This window comes from Lepidochelys kempii, chromosome 3 (assembly GCF_965140265.1).
Source record: "Lepidochelys kempii isolate rLepKem1 chromosome 3, rLepKem1.hap2, whole genome shotgun sequence".
Classification (NCBI taxonomy): Eukaryota; Metazoa; Chordata; order Testudines; family Cheloniidae; genus Lepidochelys; species Lepidochelys kempii.
In genome coordinates, this window is record NC_133258.1 from 95,491,833 (window position 1) to 95,512,417 (window position 20,585).

The window sequence follows — 20,585 nt, forward strand, 5'->3', positions numbered from 1 at the left end:
GGAAAAAAAGCTTTCCTACTTTTTTCAACTCCCAACTGGTTTCCTCACCTTTGAATGAACTAGTTGATTGAACTGAAATGAAGAAAATATTCTCTCTGCACCCGCAGAAGAGGCTACTTCTGGTTTAGCGCTACAACAAACTCTGATTCCAGGTGCTTAGCCAATGATTTCCAAGTTCTACCAGTTCAGTGGTTTGATGTTCTTTAAAACTTCAGTAGCAAACATGTACTGCTTGTGTATTTTTAAATGTAATTATTTTAATAGATTTCATAGGTTTAGGCCTGAGTATAGCTTGTCATAGCTTCAAATACTTTAGATATTTTTACTTTTTAAAAATGTACTGAAATAACAAAAAATGATGTTTTTTATCTATATGCTTTTCCTTGATTGCCTTATTTCCTTGTGGTCCCCGCCTGTCTATTTGCATCCATCTGCTGTCTCTTGTGTTAGATTGCAAGCTATTTGGGGTAGAGACTGTTGTCTTGTTCTTTTTACAGCATCTAGCACAATGGTGTTAGGGGGCTTATTCCTTCACCCACTTACTTCCCTGGTCCTTCTCGCATGAACAGAGAGCAACAATACCCGAAGTCCAAAGGTGCAAACAATTCGATGTTTATTGGGGTGAACTTCCAGCAAGCATGATTCCAATTTCCTTCCTTAGTATCCTCCTTCCCAGCTCTGACACCACAGAGCCTTACACCTGTGTCCCTGTTCCCATTCCTACCCTTAGCCAAACATGATTCCAATTTTCTTACCCCCATTCCCTGTTTCCATCTCCCTTACCCACATGCCCATGCCCACCCCCACCCACTCACTTCCACATTGACTACAGATTATATAGTAAAACTTGAGTTCTGCTTAGCTATACCTTAACCAATCATTTTCCTGAAATTTAACTAACCAATCCTAACATATTGTAACATGATTATGTAACCAATTATATCCCACCACCTTCATTAGTTTACACCCAGCAAAATTAATTATACAGCAGACAGGAACAATCACAGAACCAGACAGAGATTATACAGACAAACAATAGCAAAGTGGAAACTATAATGACAAGACAATACAGAAGTGAGGGTTTCACATCCCAGCTATCGATAAGTGAGTTCTTGCCAGACAGGATGCTATCAAACTAAGTTTCCTTTTACATTTTCTAGGCACTTCCCTTTCTCTGGAGGTGATAGGAATACAATCCTGTCCTGATAGTGCCTAACAGCCCAATAGCACCTTATTTCAATGTGACTAGTTTGGAATGTGAGGATGTGACCGTTCGTTTGCTTAGCCAAAGGCCTGAGCCTAAGCACAGGGCCACAAACTGTCACAGTAAGAGAAGGCCCTTACACCGGCAGACAGTGATTTTGATTCTTTCTTTTATACCTCTATAATTAGTCAAGTGATAAGAATACACCTAAATTCTTAGAGTATAGGCCTTTACAGACAGGCCTGAATATCTATATCCTAACAAATGGCATCCTGATCCATGGGTTGGCATCTAGGTTTTATGATAATTCAAAGAATAAACTTTTCCAAGTCTTTTCTTTTCATAATTAATCATACTTTCAGAACCCTTCTCTCCCGCTCAATACACTCTGTTTTTAAGGCTTTTTGAATTATACAGAAGTGTGAAAAGGACCAGTTCAGTTACCGTTGTAAATGTTTGTGAAACATCTTGTTTTCCCTTCAAACTGCTCAAATTAGTGGCTCTGGTTCTGGAGAAGCTTACATCATTGTTCTCTTGAATGATGATGAAATCATTCCCTAAAACCTAATCCAAGTCAGTCTGTATTTCTGAGGTATCTATTTTTAATTTTCCTCCCCTTCCAAAGGTAATCTCTTAAAGGCACAACCTAATTTATTGAAATTCACATCTCCATTTGAACTACTGGACCATTAGTAACAATAAAATACTTGGCATTTACTTCCCACTTTGCATTTTCAAGCAGCTGAGACCAGAGCCCCTTTGTGCTACATGCTATACAACACATGGAAAGAAACTATCCCTGTTTCTAGAGGTCAGTCTGTGTCAGCAAGACAAAGTAGTGGTATTGCATGGGTTCTAGTTCAATCCAAATTTATATCAGTTTGGCAAGTCTTTGGCTGCTCAGTCCTTTCATGCAGCTGAACAGCTGTAAACTAAAAAATACAAACCTAAAAAGAACAACCCATACAGTGTAACTTCTATGCTCCTATGGCGTCTACTCAGCACAACTCTTCTAACCCAGTCCTGGGAGAGCCACACCATTTCTTTTAGGTATTGATTGGAAACAGGATTAGATGCTCTTAGGGATTGGCCCTGCATCATGGAAGTCAATGGGAGCACTACCATTGCCTTCAAAGGGCAAAGGATCAGACCCTAAATTAGCTAGTTATCAGTTGGTGACATCTCTTTGAGCTGCTGCTACTGACTATGAACTGAGATCCCGTTTTTGGATCTGGGCCTAACTCTATAGATCCCCAGAATGATGGATGCTTTGGTGGGGCATCTTCCTAGGGATGGTAGTGGGGTGGATGTAGTAGGACTCGTAGAGCCTCCCGAGGGGATACCAAAAGTACTGAGCGTATATGCCCATCGTTCTGCTCTTAATCCTGAAATGTCCTAAAATTAGAACTGGTAATAGATGCACTGTGAAAGCTGAGATACACAAAGGTAGATTGTGGCATGTGAGAGTGGTTACAGTGCAGGAAGAGCAGAAGATTGGTTTATCACTAATGGCCTCTCACTGGAGTTGAAGAATATCATTTCAAAGGGGAACTCCAGTAAAACTTCCAAAAATTAGTTTTATTTCAGAAGTACCTATGAGGTTAGATTATTTCAAGTGTTTGTGGGTAGCCAGGATGATAATGAAGTAAAATAAATAATTTTAATTATTTTTGTTTTTCAGCTGGAAAATTACTCATTGCACCCTTAATACTGGTATTGGGACTGGCACTGGGAGCTATAGCTGTTGTAATTGGTAAGAACTCATGCAGTATAATTATGACTGTTCTGCTAAAAAAAGGAATTTCTAAGTCTAAGTAATTAGTATATCCCGAATCTGATAGTATAATTCCATTGAAACTTCGTGATCGTATTAAAGGGTTAACATAAAACTGGGAATCAGAATCTGCTGATCTGGATTCTAATCCTGATTTTGCCACTGACATGACATGTGACCTTCAGCAATTCATTCAGTCTTACAGTAATGCCATTTTTAGAGATGGATAAATGGAGGCACAAATACACACATACATATCTCACAGGGGTGTTTTTTGTGACTGATGTTTGTAAATCACTTTGCATCTTAATAATGCTTTCTATATGAGAATCTCAATGCATTATAATTATTTTTTCCTGTGCAGGATTGATGCCTCCCAGCTATTTAGAAAGAACAAATTATTTTCAGTGAGTCAATACTTAGGGCTTGTCTGCACTAGAACATTTTGCCACCTGAAGTATATCAGTATAGTTACAGTAACAAAACCTCCTTTAGTGTGGATGTAGTTATCATAGAATCATAGAATATCAGGGTTGGAAGGGACCCCAGGAGGTCATCTAGTCCAACCCCCTGCTCAAAGCAGGACCAATTCCCAGTTAAATCATCCCAGCCAGGGCTTTGTCAAGCCTGACCTTAAAAACCTCTAAGGAAGGAGATTCTACCACCTCCCTAGGTAACGCATTCCAGTGTTTCACCACCCTCTTAGTGAAAAAGTTTTTCCTAATATCCAACCTAAACCTCCCCCAGTATGAAAGTGCTTGTACCATTACATCTTAATCCTGGGTCAGAAAGCAAAATAAGCTATATACTGGTATAAGGCATCTTTATTCTGGTGTAACTGTGGCCATGCCTACACTAGAAGTGCTTTGGTGCTTGGTGTTTTTGTTTTAACTTTTTTGGTGACATTTCTATGCTGGCAAAAGCCCTAGTGTCAATGCATTTATACTGACATAAAATGCTTTTGCCTCTAAAGCTTATTTTGCTCACCAAGCTATACTGGTGAAACCACTTTTTCTGCACTAAGAGGGGTTTGTATAGCTATATACTGGCATAGCTATAATGACAAAACTTCTAAGTGTAAAACTGGGCCTTAGCTATGATCAGATCACTGAGCTGATCCTGCAGAGTAATGTGTATGGGGTTTAGAAAAGACATGTTGATTATATATGGTTAATCTCTGAAATTGAAGTAATTATAGCAACGTCTGGTACCAACACAGCTGTAAAAGTAATCTTAATAGGGAAGTTGTAAACCACTCTACACCAGTAATTTCACCATCTGTATTTTGACAGTTCATTTTGGTAAATACTGAGCTAGGAGTAATGACTTCAGAAGGTTTTCTTTTTGGTATGATAGAGCAGCAGTCTCTGAAAAGCACATATTTTCTAATCAGCCCATATGGACAAAGTGTATGGACTACTCTTTCGATTTCGATTGAAAAGTACTTCTAACAAACTGTTCTTTTTCACTTAAAAAACACAATCAGGTTTATTAAACAGCTTGCTTTTTACAGAAAGGCTTTAAGATAAACTCAAGTCTTGCTTAGGCTAGGATCAAAGGTGTAATATTAGCACACATTTGCTGATGTGAAGATAAGACATGCTGCCTTCAACACATACTAAACTGGTTGAATTAAAGCCTAGAGAGGAACCTGGTCTTTAAGTTGACCAATTTAGCATGTTTTAAGGCAAAATATCAATGTGTTAGAACATGTTGGATAACACGGACAAACACCACACCTTTAAATCCTAGTCTAGACAAGGCATGAGTGAAAATCACTCCACATAATATTTGTATTTCTGTATCACCTTCTCTCTGATCAACTCAAAGTGCTTTATAAATATTAATGAACTAAGCCACATCCCTTTGAAGGCAGAAAGGACTATTACCCTCATTTTGCTGAAAGGTATTGCTGTTTCTCCTCCACTTTTCAAATTAATAGTGTTACTGGAAAGCCAGTGAACTGCAGATGTTTCGTACACTCATTGTGTCTTTATGCAGACAGCTGGTGATCCGGAGACCATACTTTTTCACTAGGGAAAATGAAAACATTATACTGAGGATTTGCTTCCTAGTTAATTAAGTTTAAAATAAATAAGTTTTCTGTTAAAATACCACTCCACCTAATGTTCAGGAAAGTGAAGTTACTAATAGAGGAAGACATGTAATACTTGAAATCTACAAAAAGAACAGGAGTACTTGTGGCACCTTAGAGACTAACAAATTTATTTGAGCATAAGCTTTCGTGGGCTAGAGCCCACTTCTTCGGAGTTATGCATCTGATGGAGTGAGCTGTAGCCCACGAAAGCTTATGCTCAAATAAATTTGTTAGTCTCTAAGGTGCCACAAGTACTCCTTTTCTTTTTGCGAATACAGACTAACACGGCTGCTACTCTGAAACTTGAAATCTACATTCCATCAAAAAAAGACAGGGACCGGGGGAAAAAACAGCTGTAAGCAGAGGGTAAAAACTGATTTATTTTTTTACTATGCCAATACATACAGTCTGATATCTATGCAAAGCACATTGTATTTAGCTGTGACGCTTGGAGTACCTTTCCTAGACCTGAAGAAGAACTCTGTGGAGTTCTTAGTGAAGTAAATCCTACTGAGGTAAATAGAAAGGCGCATAAACACTGCCAAATTAAATGTAAAAATGTAATAAGAAAAGCCAAAAAGGAGTTTGAAGAACAGCTGGCCAAAAACTCAAAAGGTAATAACAAAATATTTTTTAAGTACCTCAGAAGCAGAAAGCCTGCTAAACAACCAGGGAGGTCCCTGGATGATCGAGATACAAAAGGAGCACTTAAAGACAATAAAGTCATCGCAGAGAAACTAAATGAATTCTTTGCTTCAGTCTTCACGGCTGAGGATGTTAGGGAGATTCCCAAACCTGAGCCGTTTTGTAGGTGACAAATCTGAGGAATTGTCACAGATTGAAATGACACTAGAGGAGGTTTAGGAATTAATTGAGAAACTTAACAGTGCAAGTCACCAGGACCAGATGGCATTCCACCCAAGAGTTCTGAAAGAACTCAAATGAGAAATTGCGGACCTATTAACTATGGTTTGTAACCTGTCCTTTAAATCAGCTACTGTACCCAATGACTGGAAGATAGCTAATGTAACACCAATATTTAAGAAGGGCTCTAGAGGTGATCCTGGCAATTACAGACCAGTAAGTCTAACATCAGTACTGGGAAAATTAGTTGAAACATTAGTAAAGAATAAAATTGTCAGACATATAGAAGAACATAAATTGTTGCGCAAAAGTCAACATGGTTTCTGTAAAGGGAGATCATATCTTACTTATCTATCAGAGTTCTTTGAGGTGGTCAACAAACATGTGGACAAGGGGGATCCAGTGGACATAGTTTACTTAGATTTCCAGAAAGCCTTTCACAAGGTCCCTCACCAAAGGCTCTTACGTAAATTAAGTTGTCATGGGATAAGAGGGAAGATGCTTTCATGGATTGAGAACTGGTTAAAAGACAGGTTTCAGAGGAACAGCCGTGTTAGTCTGTATTCGCAAAAAGAAAAGGAGTACTTGTGGCACCTTAGAGACTAACCAATTTATTTGAGCATGAGCTTTCGTGAGCTACAGCTCACTTCATAGGGAACAAAGGGTAGGAATAAACGGTAAATTTTCAGAATGGAGAGGGGTAGCTAGTGGTGTTCCCCAATGGTCAGTCCTAGGACCAATCCTATTCAACTTATTCATAAATGATCTGGAGAAAAGGGTAAACAGTGAGGTGGCAAAGTTTGCAGATGATACTAAACTGCTCAAGATAGTCAAGGCCAAAGCAGACAGTGAAGAACTTCAAAAAGATCTCACAAAACTAAGTAATTGGGCAACAAAATGGCAAATGAAATTTAATGCGGATAAATGTAAAGTAATGCACATTGGAAGAAATAACCCCAACTATACATACAATATGATGGGGGGCTAACTAATCAGGAGAAAGATTTTGGAGTCATCGTGGATAGTTCTCCAAAGACGTCCACGCAGTGTGCAGCGGCAGTCAAAAAAGCAAACGGGATGTTAGGAATCATTATAAAAGGGATAGAGAATAAGATGGAGAATATCTTATTGCCCTTATATAAATCCATGGTACGCCCACATCTTGAATACTGCGTACAGATATGGTCCCCTCATCTCAAAAAAGATATACTGGCATTAGAAAAGGTTCAGAAAAGGGCAACTAAAATGATTAGGGGTTTGGAACGGGTCCCATATGAGGAGAGATTAAAGAGGCTAGGATTTTTCAGATTGGAAAAGAGGAGACTAAGGGGGGATATGATAGTGGTATATAAAATCCTGAGTGGTGTGGAATATGTGAATAAGGAAAAGTTATTTACTTGTTGCCATAATATAAGAACTAGGGGCCACCAAAGGAAATGAATGGGTAGCAGGTTTAAAACAAATAAAAGGAAGTTCTTCACTCAGCGCACAATCAGCCTGTGGAACTCCTTGCCTGAGGAGGTTGTGAAGGCTAGGACTATAACAGAGTTTAAAAGAGAACTGGATAAATTCATGGAGGTTAAGTCCATTAATGACTGTTAGCCAGGATGGGTAAGGAATGGTGTCCCTAGCCCCTGTTTGTCAGAGGGCAGAGATGGATGGCAGGAAAGAGATCACTTGATCATTACCTGTTAGGTTCACTCCCTCTGGGGCACCTGGCATTGGCTACTGTCGGTGGACAGGATACTGGGCTGGAAGGACCTTTGGTCTGACCCAGTATGGCCATTCTTTTGTTCTTATGAGCTCAAAAGCGTCTCTCTCTCTCACCAAGAGAAGTTGGTCCAATAAGATATTACTTCACACAACTTGTCTCTCTAATATTCTGGGACCAACACAGCTTAGCAACACTGCATACAACCACTTAGTATAACATAAATCACAATACCCTTGTGGCCCAAGACATTACTTTTATGTTACATGGTAGTTCAGGTTATATCACCCATGAAAGGTTTTCTATAGTCAGAAATTGGGATTCTGGAAAGTGAGCAAATAGAAAAGAAAATTGAACTGAAAGTAGGTAACAATGAGTGTAATTTAGTGTCAGAGTTTTTAGATTTGCATTTGTATGAAAACTGATTTATTAACTTAGTTGTGAATTTAAAAGTGTGTAAGTTTAAAATACTCTCTTTAAATCTATGATGGAATTCTCATGTCTTCTATAATAGACACTATGGAAGAGACATTTATTTTTGTTCCTGAGAGATAGGGGCATTAGCAGGAATTGTATCATGTAAGTTACAAAATAAACACTGCTTTATCATAAAGCCAGTAGTTAGCAAGTAAATTAAAAGTAAACCATAAATTGAATGGCATCCTTCTTTTATACCCACAGGATCTTTATGCCAGATAAAATCAGAGAGTTAAGGTTTCTTTGAATAAATCTCAAAGTATTTTGGAAAGCTTCCTGATAATTTATAATTTCACAGCAAAAAACTTTAATGTGGAGTTAAGATTGCCAGTGCTCAACAGTTCTGTACTATTTATGTCCTTTGACGAATTGTGAGAGTTTAAACTATGCAATTTTCGAAGTATAAGTTTTAAACCCAAAATTAATGAAAGATAGAGAAATGTTAGTGTAGTTACCAAAAATAGATGATTGCAGTTCAGTGTTTTCCGTGCTAGTCTAAATGTCTTAACCATTTAAAGTTTCACAGGAATTTGTGGAGCAATATTTGGATACTGGGTGGTGTGTGTGTGTTTGTGTTTCAGTAGATGCGCACACACTGGGAAATTACAATTTAGTATTTCATAACTATATACTATTTTCTTTTAATTTTGTGTGTGCTTTTTTGGCAGGTTTATTTGTGTTTCCTATCTATTGCCTTTGTAAAAAGCAGAGGAAAAGGTCACGGACAGGTATGCCCTGGTAAGAATGGACCTTACTCACCTGAACTGAGCTGGTCATGTAAGGGCTATACAAAAATTGTGCGACAGAGCAATATAGTACTGGTTAACAGCTTTGAAGCCACAGTCCTGGAAAAAGAATAGGAACTTTCTGCGATATTCCCTCCACACAGTACACTACTGCTGACCAGAATGCCTCCTACTCTGGTGCACTCCAACAAGATGGGCCCCCTAACTGCTGCTTTTTAAATGTGTTTTTTACTTTATTTTTAAAGGTTTAGGTCTAAGTTTCTTTCGTAGACAATCAAAGTCTGTATTGTAGCCACAACTCCACTGATTGTCCTGTGAAGAAAATATTTAATTGGTAACATGTTTTCCATTTAGCTTCTGTATAGGCCTTTCAGAGGAAATGCCTAGAGGTGTTTGGACTTTTAGTGTACACTGAATAGCCTAGTCTGGTTTTAGAGTCTAATTCTGTAAGTATTTTTCATCACACAGTGTTCTGTCTAACATACCAATGTGTAAAATCAGATGCTGGAAGATGATGGCTGGTTATATTGTCTGCCAATTTTACCAGCGGATTAGGGAGCTTAATCACCTATGTGGCAGGGGTTGCCACAGCCAAAATATCAGTGCCTCAAAGGGAAGTAAGGAGTAAAATTATTGGAACCAAGTCAATGATATTTGTTGTAGTATTTAAATTACATTAGGAATATAAGCAATGATTTTGGGGAGACTAATTCTGTAGGACATTACAGTATTTCAGCCCCTCCCAGCAAAAAAGAAATGTCTGTCTTAGCTAATGAAACAAATATTACTGGCCCTTTCTGTCTTCAGGCACTCACTGAAAGTGAGATGGGAAAATGGCTGGGAAAGTCTGTTTTCATGGTGGAGCTAGAACTAACTTGTATCTTCACTTGTATGTTGGCACATACACTACAAACTAGCTACAGTATGAAGATTCAATCTATGAAATATTATTTACCCAAACAGCACGTTTAAATTGTTAAGTAGACTGCTCAATTCCTAAAAGACCCAATGTCTCATGGGTGGGGGCAGGCAGAGCATGGAGGCAAGGACTTAGAAACAATCCTACTAGTATTCCATACTTTGTTTTCTCTTCCTTGGTTTTGATAATGTACTGTGACAATAATACCTTTGTTTGAAGAGCTCTGCTAGTCCTGTTGTTTATTCCTAACTTAAAATCATATTATTCTGACTGACTTCTTTTTCACAGTCCATTGCAATCAGAACAATGTAATTAAAGGTTAGGAATAAGTTACTAGAAATAAAAAACAAAAAAAATCCCACTATCTTGCTATCATGCAAATATCACTAAAGGTTTTTTTAAAAAATGTTAGGAAGAAGAAGAAATGAAAATGTTTGTAACTAGAATATCTAAACATTAAAGGAGGAGGAGAAAATAAAAATATCAGTTTTTTCCATAAAGTGTCAGTTGGCCTTTAAGAAACAAAAGGAATAAAATTGCTTAAAATGGCCATATTAACTGACCACATCTAACCACGTATTTGTATATGCTGTGGTTTTATTTAGTCTCCTTCAAAGCTTGTAGGTATTGTAAATTTGCATCCAATTACAGCATACAATTTTGCGAGTATATATTTTGCACTGATACCCTTAAAAAAAAAATCAACTGAAACCTGAATATAGCAGTAGCAATTTGGTGATCCATGTTTACCCCTGCAGTAGAGTATACTTAAACTTCAAAGCCTCAGTAGACGAAATTGTAGTGGATTTTGTTTACCTGGCAACACAAATGTCAGCTTACCGTAGTTGGCTAGTGTTTGCTTATTTACAGGCTTTAGCCAGCTTGCTTTTTTTTTTTTTGTTACCAAAACACTGTGTACAAGTATATAATAGTAGCCAAGATAGTTCCAACAGCACCTGTCAGTTCATCTTCCATTTCAGTTTAAAGGTATGCTGACCCTGCAATGATTGTGGAAATAGGACCTTTCCTAAGAGTTTTATATTAAAAATGGAGGCAATTACCTAATTTCAAAGTATAGTATTTCTATTTAAAATACATATATTATGTAACTTTAAAACCGTCTCTGCTATGACACATCTGTCCCTTATTTTGGTTGTACCTGAAAGTTGTCAGCTGCCTTGAAACTAGTCTGTTTTAAGAGTCCGTTTTCTGAGGTCATACATATCAGTTGTTTTTGGATTACTCAGGGATTTTTATTCCTTTCTTTTAAAAGTCAAATAACTTTCTGGGGATACTTTTGTATTATTTAGAAAAGTTCCAGACCTTAGAGATGTATAGAGAATTTTGGTGTTTGTGGTGTAGTCTATAAAAACAGTGTCAAATCAACTATTTCATTTAAGAATATCTTAGTACTTAAGATTTTCTGTAATTGGTTACACAGTGGAATGATTCAATTATTCTTCCTGGTTCTTTATAAATGTTTGAAATATTCTTACAATGTGTAACCTATTTTTGTAGCTTTTTCAATATGGGAGGTTTGAGGTAATAACTTCAGATTTTCTTATGGGAATGCAAGTAAGATCTTAAGATAAGAGAATGGAATGAATAGCATGCATTTCCACATTAGTGCCATCAAAGGGGGTAGGGTAATAGATCTAGTCACTTATTATAATCAAAAAAATATTTGTGAACAGAAAAAGCATGCCATTAAGGTTAAAAAAATACAAAATAACATCTCTCAGTTCCTACAGTACTATGTCATCTAGGGCATTAATTTAATCAAGGTAAACAAAATCAAATGGAAATGATTTTTCCATTTTGTTTGTACATATAACAAAATTGGCCAAGTTTAACCTAATGAATTTATAAAGATGAGAGAGTATGCTTATCTTTTGTATGTTCTCTCTCCAAAAGAATGATAAGAATAATTGATAGTGCTTTTTTGTATGAGAGGAGAGAGATTCAGTCCTGGATTGCTTGCCTACTTTGTAGTTCACTTCTTCACTCTTCTTAAATTAAAAATACCTTAAAAATTTGAACACTATATTAAAAAAAAGACTATTTTATATTCCAGTTTAAATATGTTATCACATAAATTGACAACTATTCAAATGTGAATACTTCTAAGTTTAGAAGTCAAAATTTTATCAACAAAATAGTTAAACAGTCTTTTAATTTTCTGGAAAATAAATTTAATATTTGATTTGAAAGTAAAAGTCAATATTTTCTAAATTATTTCTGATACACATAAATTATACCAAAATTTCTGGAATAGGATTTATTTAGCTACTATGATTGGGAAATTGATAAATGATTTTTCGTTCATCCTCTTACCAAGTATTTTTATTTGTAAATTATATAGAGTAAAACCTACATGACAGCACTCTTTACTAGACAACAGTTCTGCTCCGCCTTGATCAGTAAACCCCTTCCATTAAAACACTAAGTTGTTTCCCATTTGAATGATTCTTAAGACAGGTTTCATGTTACTGTATGCTGACCCACGGATGCAGTAGGCACCGGGAAGTAGCCACAGTAGACAGTAAAAGGTTGTTTTTCATTTGAGGAGCTCTTTCACACCAAAAGACATATTCAGAATGAGATTCCACAAGGTAATTGGAGTGGGGAAGGCCAGCTGAGGACATGATCGCTGCCCACTGTAGAGATTCCTGTGCAAAGATAATACAGCCTTAGCCTGAATTACCTTTCTACGGCCACCTCTCTGCAATTGGAAGCCTCCCTTAAAAGTAGATCCCAGTATCTGATGCCAGCTGTATAAGCCCTATCATAGTGGCTCCAACTGTGGTCCCAGTAAAACCAAGTTGGGCAGAGGTCCAGGACTTCAGTGTGGAGGGCTCTGGCCTCCTGATCTTCTTAAATCTCTGATTTTCAATGCCAGCTTTGTTGTTCTTCCATGGGGAGGAACAACCTACCACCCACAAGGCTTCCTCATTCTTTGTCCCCTCGCAGATTGTTCTATCAGAGGAGGAAATTTGGCTCTGTGTACTTAAATTGTAACTTTAAGATACTTATTTTCAAGGTAGTAGCCCTCCTGGGTGAAATAAAATTTGAGGGCAAAAATTCAGGAGTTGTTAGCCAGTATATAGTTATTACAGAGTTATCAAAGCCCCCTGAAATTATGAATATTGTACTGAAAAGTATCCTCTTAATCCTGCATTCTGACTGGCTACTCTGATTATCTCTACTCTGAATGGCTAGTGCCCTAGAACTTCCCACCCATATGTTCACAACAAACACTGCCACCTGCCAATCTAACTCTAGTTTTCCCAATATTTCTCTCTCCCATGCTGCTGTTTGCCCCTTGAGGAAGGCTTAGTCCCCTCCCTTCCTTCACTTAGTGTAATTAAATTGTGTTTAGTGCAACTAGGTGAGGTTACAGGGTGGGAAGGGGACCAGAAGCTGAGACAACCATATTTGTGGCAGTATCTTATGGAGTTCTAGGTGCAGTAGCCTTTCATAGTGGAGGTATTTGTGTAACTGTAAGGTGATTATGCAGGGAATTGCATATTGTATTATTGGAAAATAACTAGTTATTGTGCAAATCCTATTACCTTAGCCAATAAGAGTGCAATGAATTATGCAACTGAAAAGTGGGACTGCAGTTATGAGTCAATAACTGTACTGCAACCCTGTCCTCCAGTTGATTATAACATTTCCTTTTCAGTATCACAAATTATATTTACAACATTTCCAGTTTTTATCACTTATTTATAGCACAGTATAGTCATATCTTTAAAATAATTAAAAATGCACTTTCAGTTCACCTCTGTGATCTCCCTTTAGGATAGCAGGGGCTGAGGATCTGTCCATAGTTCATTTTTTGAGATACTATATAAATAGTCGTTTATTGCACAGCTCTTGATGACATGGTGTTTTTTTTATTGCATCTGTTCACCTTGCTTTTGGAAGGTTGGACAACATGATGTTTTAATTTTTCTATAATATTAATGAGAGGTGAATATTGCCAATAATACTTGAAATACTTGCCACTATGAATTTTGTTTAGCCAGTGAGCTGTCTGTTTTTCCAAAGAGTCATAGCAGTTAGTGTGACATTAAAAAAAAAAAGTGCAGGACAGTATAACTGTCTCTTGTAGAGGACTGATAATTCTTTGCTTACATCTGATGAAATGATTCTTAGAGAATTTAATGGTTTCTCTTGTCAAGTGTATCTAATTGGTTCAAATTCAGTAGCCAAATGGATTACTTTTACAGACTTTGAACTTTTAAATCTTGTGGCATTTCTTTCTGGAGTGGACCTTATACCGTTTATAATTCTTGGCCGTGGTTATGGCTGTATAATTCTAAGTTGTGGGTGTGAACCATGGGCCATTATAACTTAAATCCATATTAGATCACTTTGAATTTTGCTGATGGGAAGCATCCTAAAGGAGCACTTTGTTGGAAGAGAATTTCATGATTTCTTCATCAGGAGCCTTTTAGTTGCAGTGGGCCAAATTTGCTGGTGGTGTTTGCTGCAGGCACAACTCCATTGGAGTCACTGAAGTTGCATCCATTTGTATGCCAGTAGTAAATTTGGCCCACAATGTTTTGACCAAGTTACATGAAGTTATGTTTAAGGACTGTAGCACAGCAACTGTAAAATCAGACGATTTTACATCTTCGGTAAGAGCAGAATTTTTCAGAAAGGTGCTCCCCTCTCCACCCTTGTAAGGCATCCCATCTTTTTTCTATCAAAACCTCTTAGTAGTTTCTTCATAGTAACACTAGCACCGGTTTTTCTTTGGTGGTTTTTTTTTTTTTTTTTTTGGTGGGGAAGCAAGGCTAGACTTTTTTCTGTAGAACAGTTGATCTGGTCTCAAATTGCTTTCTCTGGAAGGTTCCATGCTAAAGGAATGTTGACTTGTAATAATATGTAGCCATTTTTCCTCTTTGGGATACTGGTAAACCACTTTGTATATAGTGTTTATTTAGGCCTTTTTTAAAGTCTGTCCTATTCAGCAGACCCATATCAGTAAGTTTTAGGAACTGCAACCTGCAGATATCCAGAGTTTTTAATAGGGACTTTCACACTTGAAAAAGAGTATTCATAATAGGGACTTTCAAACTTGAAAAAGAGTATTCATATACAATTCGCAGTTTGAGTTGCAATTTTTTTTTTTTTTTGGTATTTTGCCTATTGTTAGTAGAGATATTTACATCAAGGAAACTCTCTTTCAGAACCCAGCTTCATCATTTGTTATATTTTGCAGTGAAGTAGTCCTGTGATTCAGAAATCAGCCTGACATGGAAAACAGTGATGTCATGATTCAACATTTTGACTTCACTTACATAGGAGTAATTGGCTTGTTAGGAGGCAAGAAAAAGTAAAATATATAAAAAGAATGAATGTAAGTTTAAAGTGTGACTGTATTTGTAATTTTTCTTACCATTGAGTTGATCTAAGCAAAATTGTCCCCATAACACATTGTGACTCCTTAAAAACAGGACCTACTACAAAATTACTTTCTGTTCGCAGGACTGTAATTTTCCTGGTCCAGCTTCTTCCATGTTATTCCAAGTGATAGTAAAGGCTTTAGAGCTATCTATAGTCTTTTCCTATAAAAAGTGGAAACATTAGCAGTAAAAGGCAAAATCATTAATGCTCTTTTTAATATGGCAGTAAAATATTTGCCAACACCTACGGTATTGTAGGAACTTGATTATAAAATGCATGATGTATTTGAGATATGAGTGTGTGTAAGTAAGGTACAGTTGCTTGTTTCTTAGAAAAGTGAAACTGGATGTCTAAATATGTCTCATCTTTCCCCTTAAAAATTATTGCAAGTCTTATTATATAAAATTAAAAGACCCTGTTCTCAGTGGTAATTAGGAAAAAATACTGTGTACAGCACAGCAGAAAACCTTTCATTTTCTGTTTGGCTCATGTGAAAAACTGAACAGTAAATCTGAAATTGTTGTATGGATCAAAGTCAAAATGGCAGAGGTTTATTTGAAAATTATTAGAGAAAAACCCATTTTTACACTAAAAAAACAAAAACAAAAAGTGTGTGCAAGACCCTTTTAAACATCAGTGCATGCCAGCTCCTTGCTTTTCCAGCTATAATGTTTCACAAGACCTGGCATAGGCAATTAGGAAATTCTTGGAAAACAGTGAAACAAAAATGATACTTTGTTAGCAGTTTTTATTTATTTATTGTCACTAACTCAGCATAAAGTTACTAATGTGATCCCATGATTGCCTCATTTTACAAAGAAAAAAAGGTGAAATGAAAAAACATACAGTCAAAACAAGCTGTTAAAATATGAACACTGCTGCTTGTAAATTGCTGATACAGGCAAGAAATGCGCTCGTATCTGATCCAAGCTCCAGGGGAAGCCGAACAGGTTCAATCTTGAGTCATGTCCCATTTTTTTTAACATGGAAATTGCAGTTAGGAATTTTTCATGTCAATCTACATTCTGCTGCTTCATATCCAGAAATTAGTACAAGTACAAGAAGGTAAATTTACATTTGTCTGTTTGTGCCATCTCATAATAAAATGTTTACCTTATTGCCCGTTGTTATACATTTTATTTAATTATATTCCCAACTCTCAAACTGATGGTTAAAGTGGCTAAAGAAGGAAATAACTGCATTTAAAATTGACCACTTCAGACAATATTGGTACAGTATTACTATTCGCTAATGCAGTTTAGCATATATAAATAGTATCACATTTTGGATTATAGTATAAGAATTTTATCATTACATAATATTGTTCAGTTTAATAGCAATGGCTCCTAAAAAGAGAATGATCTTAGGCTAGTATAAATGGATGTAACTCAATAGACTTCAGTGAAGCTAGGCAGATCTATAAAAGCTGAGGATCTGACCTATTATATTTTCTATGGGAAATTTAAAAACAAACTCCCAATGTCTCCTTTGGGATTTTAAATTAAATTTCTAAAAAAATTCCAAAATTAGACAGCCTAAAATCTTTTTTGTCCAATCTTGAACTGTTCAGGGCCAAATTTCTTATCTTTAATGGCAATTAAATCATTGAAATAAAATAGGTTATTTTTTGTATGTGATATACATAAGTACAATATATGGTGAGAAAATAAAAATATTAATCCTGCTCCTAGCATTGTTCAGAACATAGGTGGTGATCCTACTTCTAGCAAAATCAGTGACAAATCTTTCTCCCCTTATATGAAGTAGACAGGAATGCTGGGGCAAGAAGGAATTTGGATTAATTAAGTAAGCAGTTTCTCCAAATGTATTTTAAAATTAAAAGTTGCACGCATGAATAGGACTCTTAATACGTCTCTTAGGTAGTCAACAAAGAGAGAGAAACATAAAGGCCATTAAAAATTGGAAAAGTGGGTATAATATTAACACTTGCTTTTCAGCTTTGATTTAGAGCATTGTGTACTGACAGCATGCTTTTATTAACTTATGTTAGTGCCTTATTGCTTGAATCAGTTGAGTTTTCCTTTATAAAAGAGCCATATAGGAAATATTGACAAGTTGATTGCTATATATAGACATCTTTAGACCAAAAGTCTTTTTTTCTGAAACAGGGATATTTCAACATAATACATTTTAGGAACAAGAAAGGTAATCTAACCTTTCTGTTTTTTAAACTACTATTCACTCCCCCTCCTTTTCCAGAAATGCATCTAAATATGTGTTGTCAGTGTTCATTTTGTCTTCTAATAAAAGTAACTGTGGGTTTTGACATAACCTTTCAGGCCAAATTTTAGATGAGAGAAAATGGTGGAGCCAGATTTTACAACCTGGGAGGGGGGGGGGTGTCATTTGTGGAAACTTCCTGTTTAACGGATGTACTCCTTCTCTGCCGCTGCATCCTCTTTGCCCTGCCGAGGGAGCACCTACCTCCTGCAGCAGCACCCTCCATCCCGACACCACAACCCCTAATCCTGGCGCAGTGCAGGAAGGAGACCTTAGGGATGGGGGTTGGGGGGAGGGCTGGAAAGCAAGCCTGCCCCGTACTCACGTGGCAGTGGTGGCTCCTGACCCACAGGGCTGGGCCTAGCTCCCTACTCTGGGTACTGCAACCTAGCACACAAGTCATAAGAGCATTATTTAGATTTGGCCTGGTTACCGTTTCACCATGAATTTGAGTGAGTGGCATTGTGATGTGGCTCACGGGGTTGCTATACCACTTGAACCTGTGTGCCATGTTGCAACTCCTGAAATGTGCAACCAGGCCCAGCCACGTGGGACAGGAGCAGATGCTGCTGGGTGAATTTGAGGCAGGCTTGTAGTGTCTGTGGCATCCAAGGATGATTGAAGAGACATCCTGGCTAATATTTGACCTTCTATGACGATCGCCTGAAACTGTTCCCTCTGAAAATGCTGTCATACACCTCCTTTTGTCAGTTACATAATATGCTTGAAAAGCCACCACACATACACCTAAAGGCCACAGGGGGAGGGGCAGTTGCCCCCTACCTATTAGTTCTGCTACTGATGATGCGTTAAAAGTTATAATCCTGGATTAAAGAGATTTATTCTTGTGTGAAGAGACTTAATTTGAAACGGATACATGCCATACTGAGTCTCAATCTCAAAAAGGAGGATGTGATTGCAACTTCTTTCCTCCCTTCTGTCAAACTACTTGGTGAAGTCCCCGCCCCCATTGACTTCAGTGAGGACCAGGATTTACCCACTATATACTAGATTGCGTGAAATACTTACATATGTACCATAAAAAGTTACTGATCCCTTTTTTAATCTCTTTCCTCAAATCTGGTGTCAGAATAAGGAATACGTTCTGTTCCTGAATTTTTGTAGATTCTTCTGAATTGTTGAAAATTAAAAAAAATAAAGACCAATGTCAATTGTCAAAAGAAAATTACTGTAGGCAAACTGATTTTTAGATGAAAACTGATGCTTGTTTTACAAAATTATTTCTTCATGAAACTATGGTCATAAATATGCTTCCTTTATAAACTCTTTTCTACACTCTGTCAAGTTTGACCAAAAATAAGGTTGTGTGGCTTTTGTTTTCTAGAGCCTTTCCTGTTACTGAAATTTCTGAATTCTAGAAGATGTTTCATCCAGTGCAGTTAGCTTAAATTACAGTAAGGAAAATCTTTGAAGATTTTATTCCCACCTGAAGTTTGACTTTTTATAAAGAAACATATAAGTACTTCACTAGGATTCAGTCAGATATGTCTTAATTCCAACATACTACAATTCTGAAGTTACTAAGATCAAGGAATTTGCCTGAGAGTCTCACTTCAGTGAGACTTATTGAATTGCCATAACCCTTGTTGATACCCTCTCATACCAATAGCTTTATTCCTGTAGTATCTTAAATTTATCAGAATTAAGTACTCTATAGTCTACTGAATGAGAGACCATGTATTGTAAGTCTTCAGCTATCATAAAAGAAACATGCAGTATTTGTGTAACAAATTGTTCCCTCAAAAGCACATTCTTCTCTGCTTCCATGCAACTAAAATACTGAAAGATAATGTATAATTCTTATCTTGTGTTTCTATTTGAAAATTACATTATACAGCAAAATTATTTAAAGCAACATTTTAGCAAGAGTAATTGTGTCTATACTAAATTTGTGAATGTTAATCTAAACATCTCTGTGCTACAGTAATTTGACAAAAAAAACCAAACACCTCAATAGATGATTTTAGGCAGTATTTTTTTTTTTAACTAATCTACCTTCCAGACTGATACTTTAGAATTATATCAATGGCTATTACTGAATATGCTCCCTCCACAATTGCTTCAGTTTGTGTCAATGTTTTGTAATTAATAATTTTTGCTATCCTTTTGAGTGCCTTTTGTTTTATGTTTGTCCTCTGTCATCCTCTGTACAATCTGCCATAAGAGTGTCTGACTAAACTTGTATTAATGAATGTAAAATAATTAAAATGAATCCTGTTCTTCAAAAACATTTAGACACAGGTTGTATAGGCACATGTACAAAAACATGGAAAGAAGGAAAAGCGTCATCCTGCTGGACAGGACCTTTTGAAATTTAAGTGAAATTTTTAACAGTTTATTTTCAAAATGGTACCTCACTAATATTCATTTATAGGAATGTCATTGTACTGTTCCACTTTGCTAAATCCAATCACACTTACTGTAGGCATTTTCAGTAAAGAGTGTCCAGTAAATCTGGTGTATATCCTGTGAGTGAAGTTCAATAGTCAGAAGCTTATGGTGCTTCAGTGCTTTTGAATGCATCCCTTTGACTTTCATCAATATTCTAATGTCCCTTATTTATGAGGAATTAAAAGGAAATTTTCTCATGATGAAACTGGAGGATGTTATAAAAAGAATCTGAATGCACTTCACCTGTTCTAACCTTGGGAAATAGTGTTCTGAGTTTGTTAAGATATGGATTGTGTGAAGGTATACACAGTGGAGTTTTTCTTTACTTGCATGCTGAGGGTCATACAGTGTCATCTAGTAATGTCTACCTAATAAAGTTTTGGAGAGGAAAAAGCTATTGATGTTTCTGAATCCTTTTTTGCAAGCAAAGGACTAAACTTCTGTAGCTGTGCAAATTAGGCAAATAGTCTGCGCGCACATTGGAAAAAAAAATTGCTGGTCCCCCACATCAGATAGCTTGAGAAGCACTACTTTAGATAACTTTTTGGAACAGGAAAATAAAAAATATTCTCCAGAACCCATTCTTCTAATCACGATAACTATAAAGATACCAAAAATTTCAGTAATCTTGAAAAGGGTGCTCTCAAGTGTTAACTAGGCTTAGCCAGTACTGTGCCCTTAACCGTCACCAAGAATACCTATTTCTCAGGAATTGAAACTT

The 20,585-nt window shown here is 36.7% G+C and overlaps 1 protein-coding gene across 1 annotated transcript in view; it reads left to right on the forward strand.

Annotated features, from left to right (window-relative positions):
- RNF217 (ring finger protein 217) overlaps positions 1 to 20,261 on the forward strand; it is a 99,340-nt gene extending 79,079 nt beyond the window's left edge. Inside the window, exons 5-6 of the mRNA XM_073337202.1 lie at positions 2,886 to 2,957; positions 8,797 to 20,261. Of these exons, the coding sequence (XP_073193303.1) occupies positions 2,886 to 2,957; positions 8,797 to 8,870 (146 nt within the window). The 3' untranslated portion in view covers positions 8,871 to 20,261. The remainder of the gene's footprint in view (positions 1 to 2,885; positions 2,958 to 8,796) is intronic.
- Positions 20,262 to 20,585: the final 324 nt, after the last annotated feature.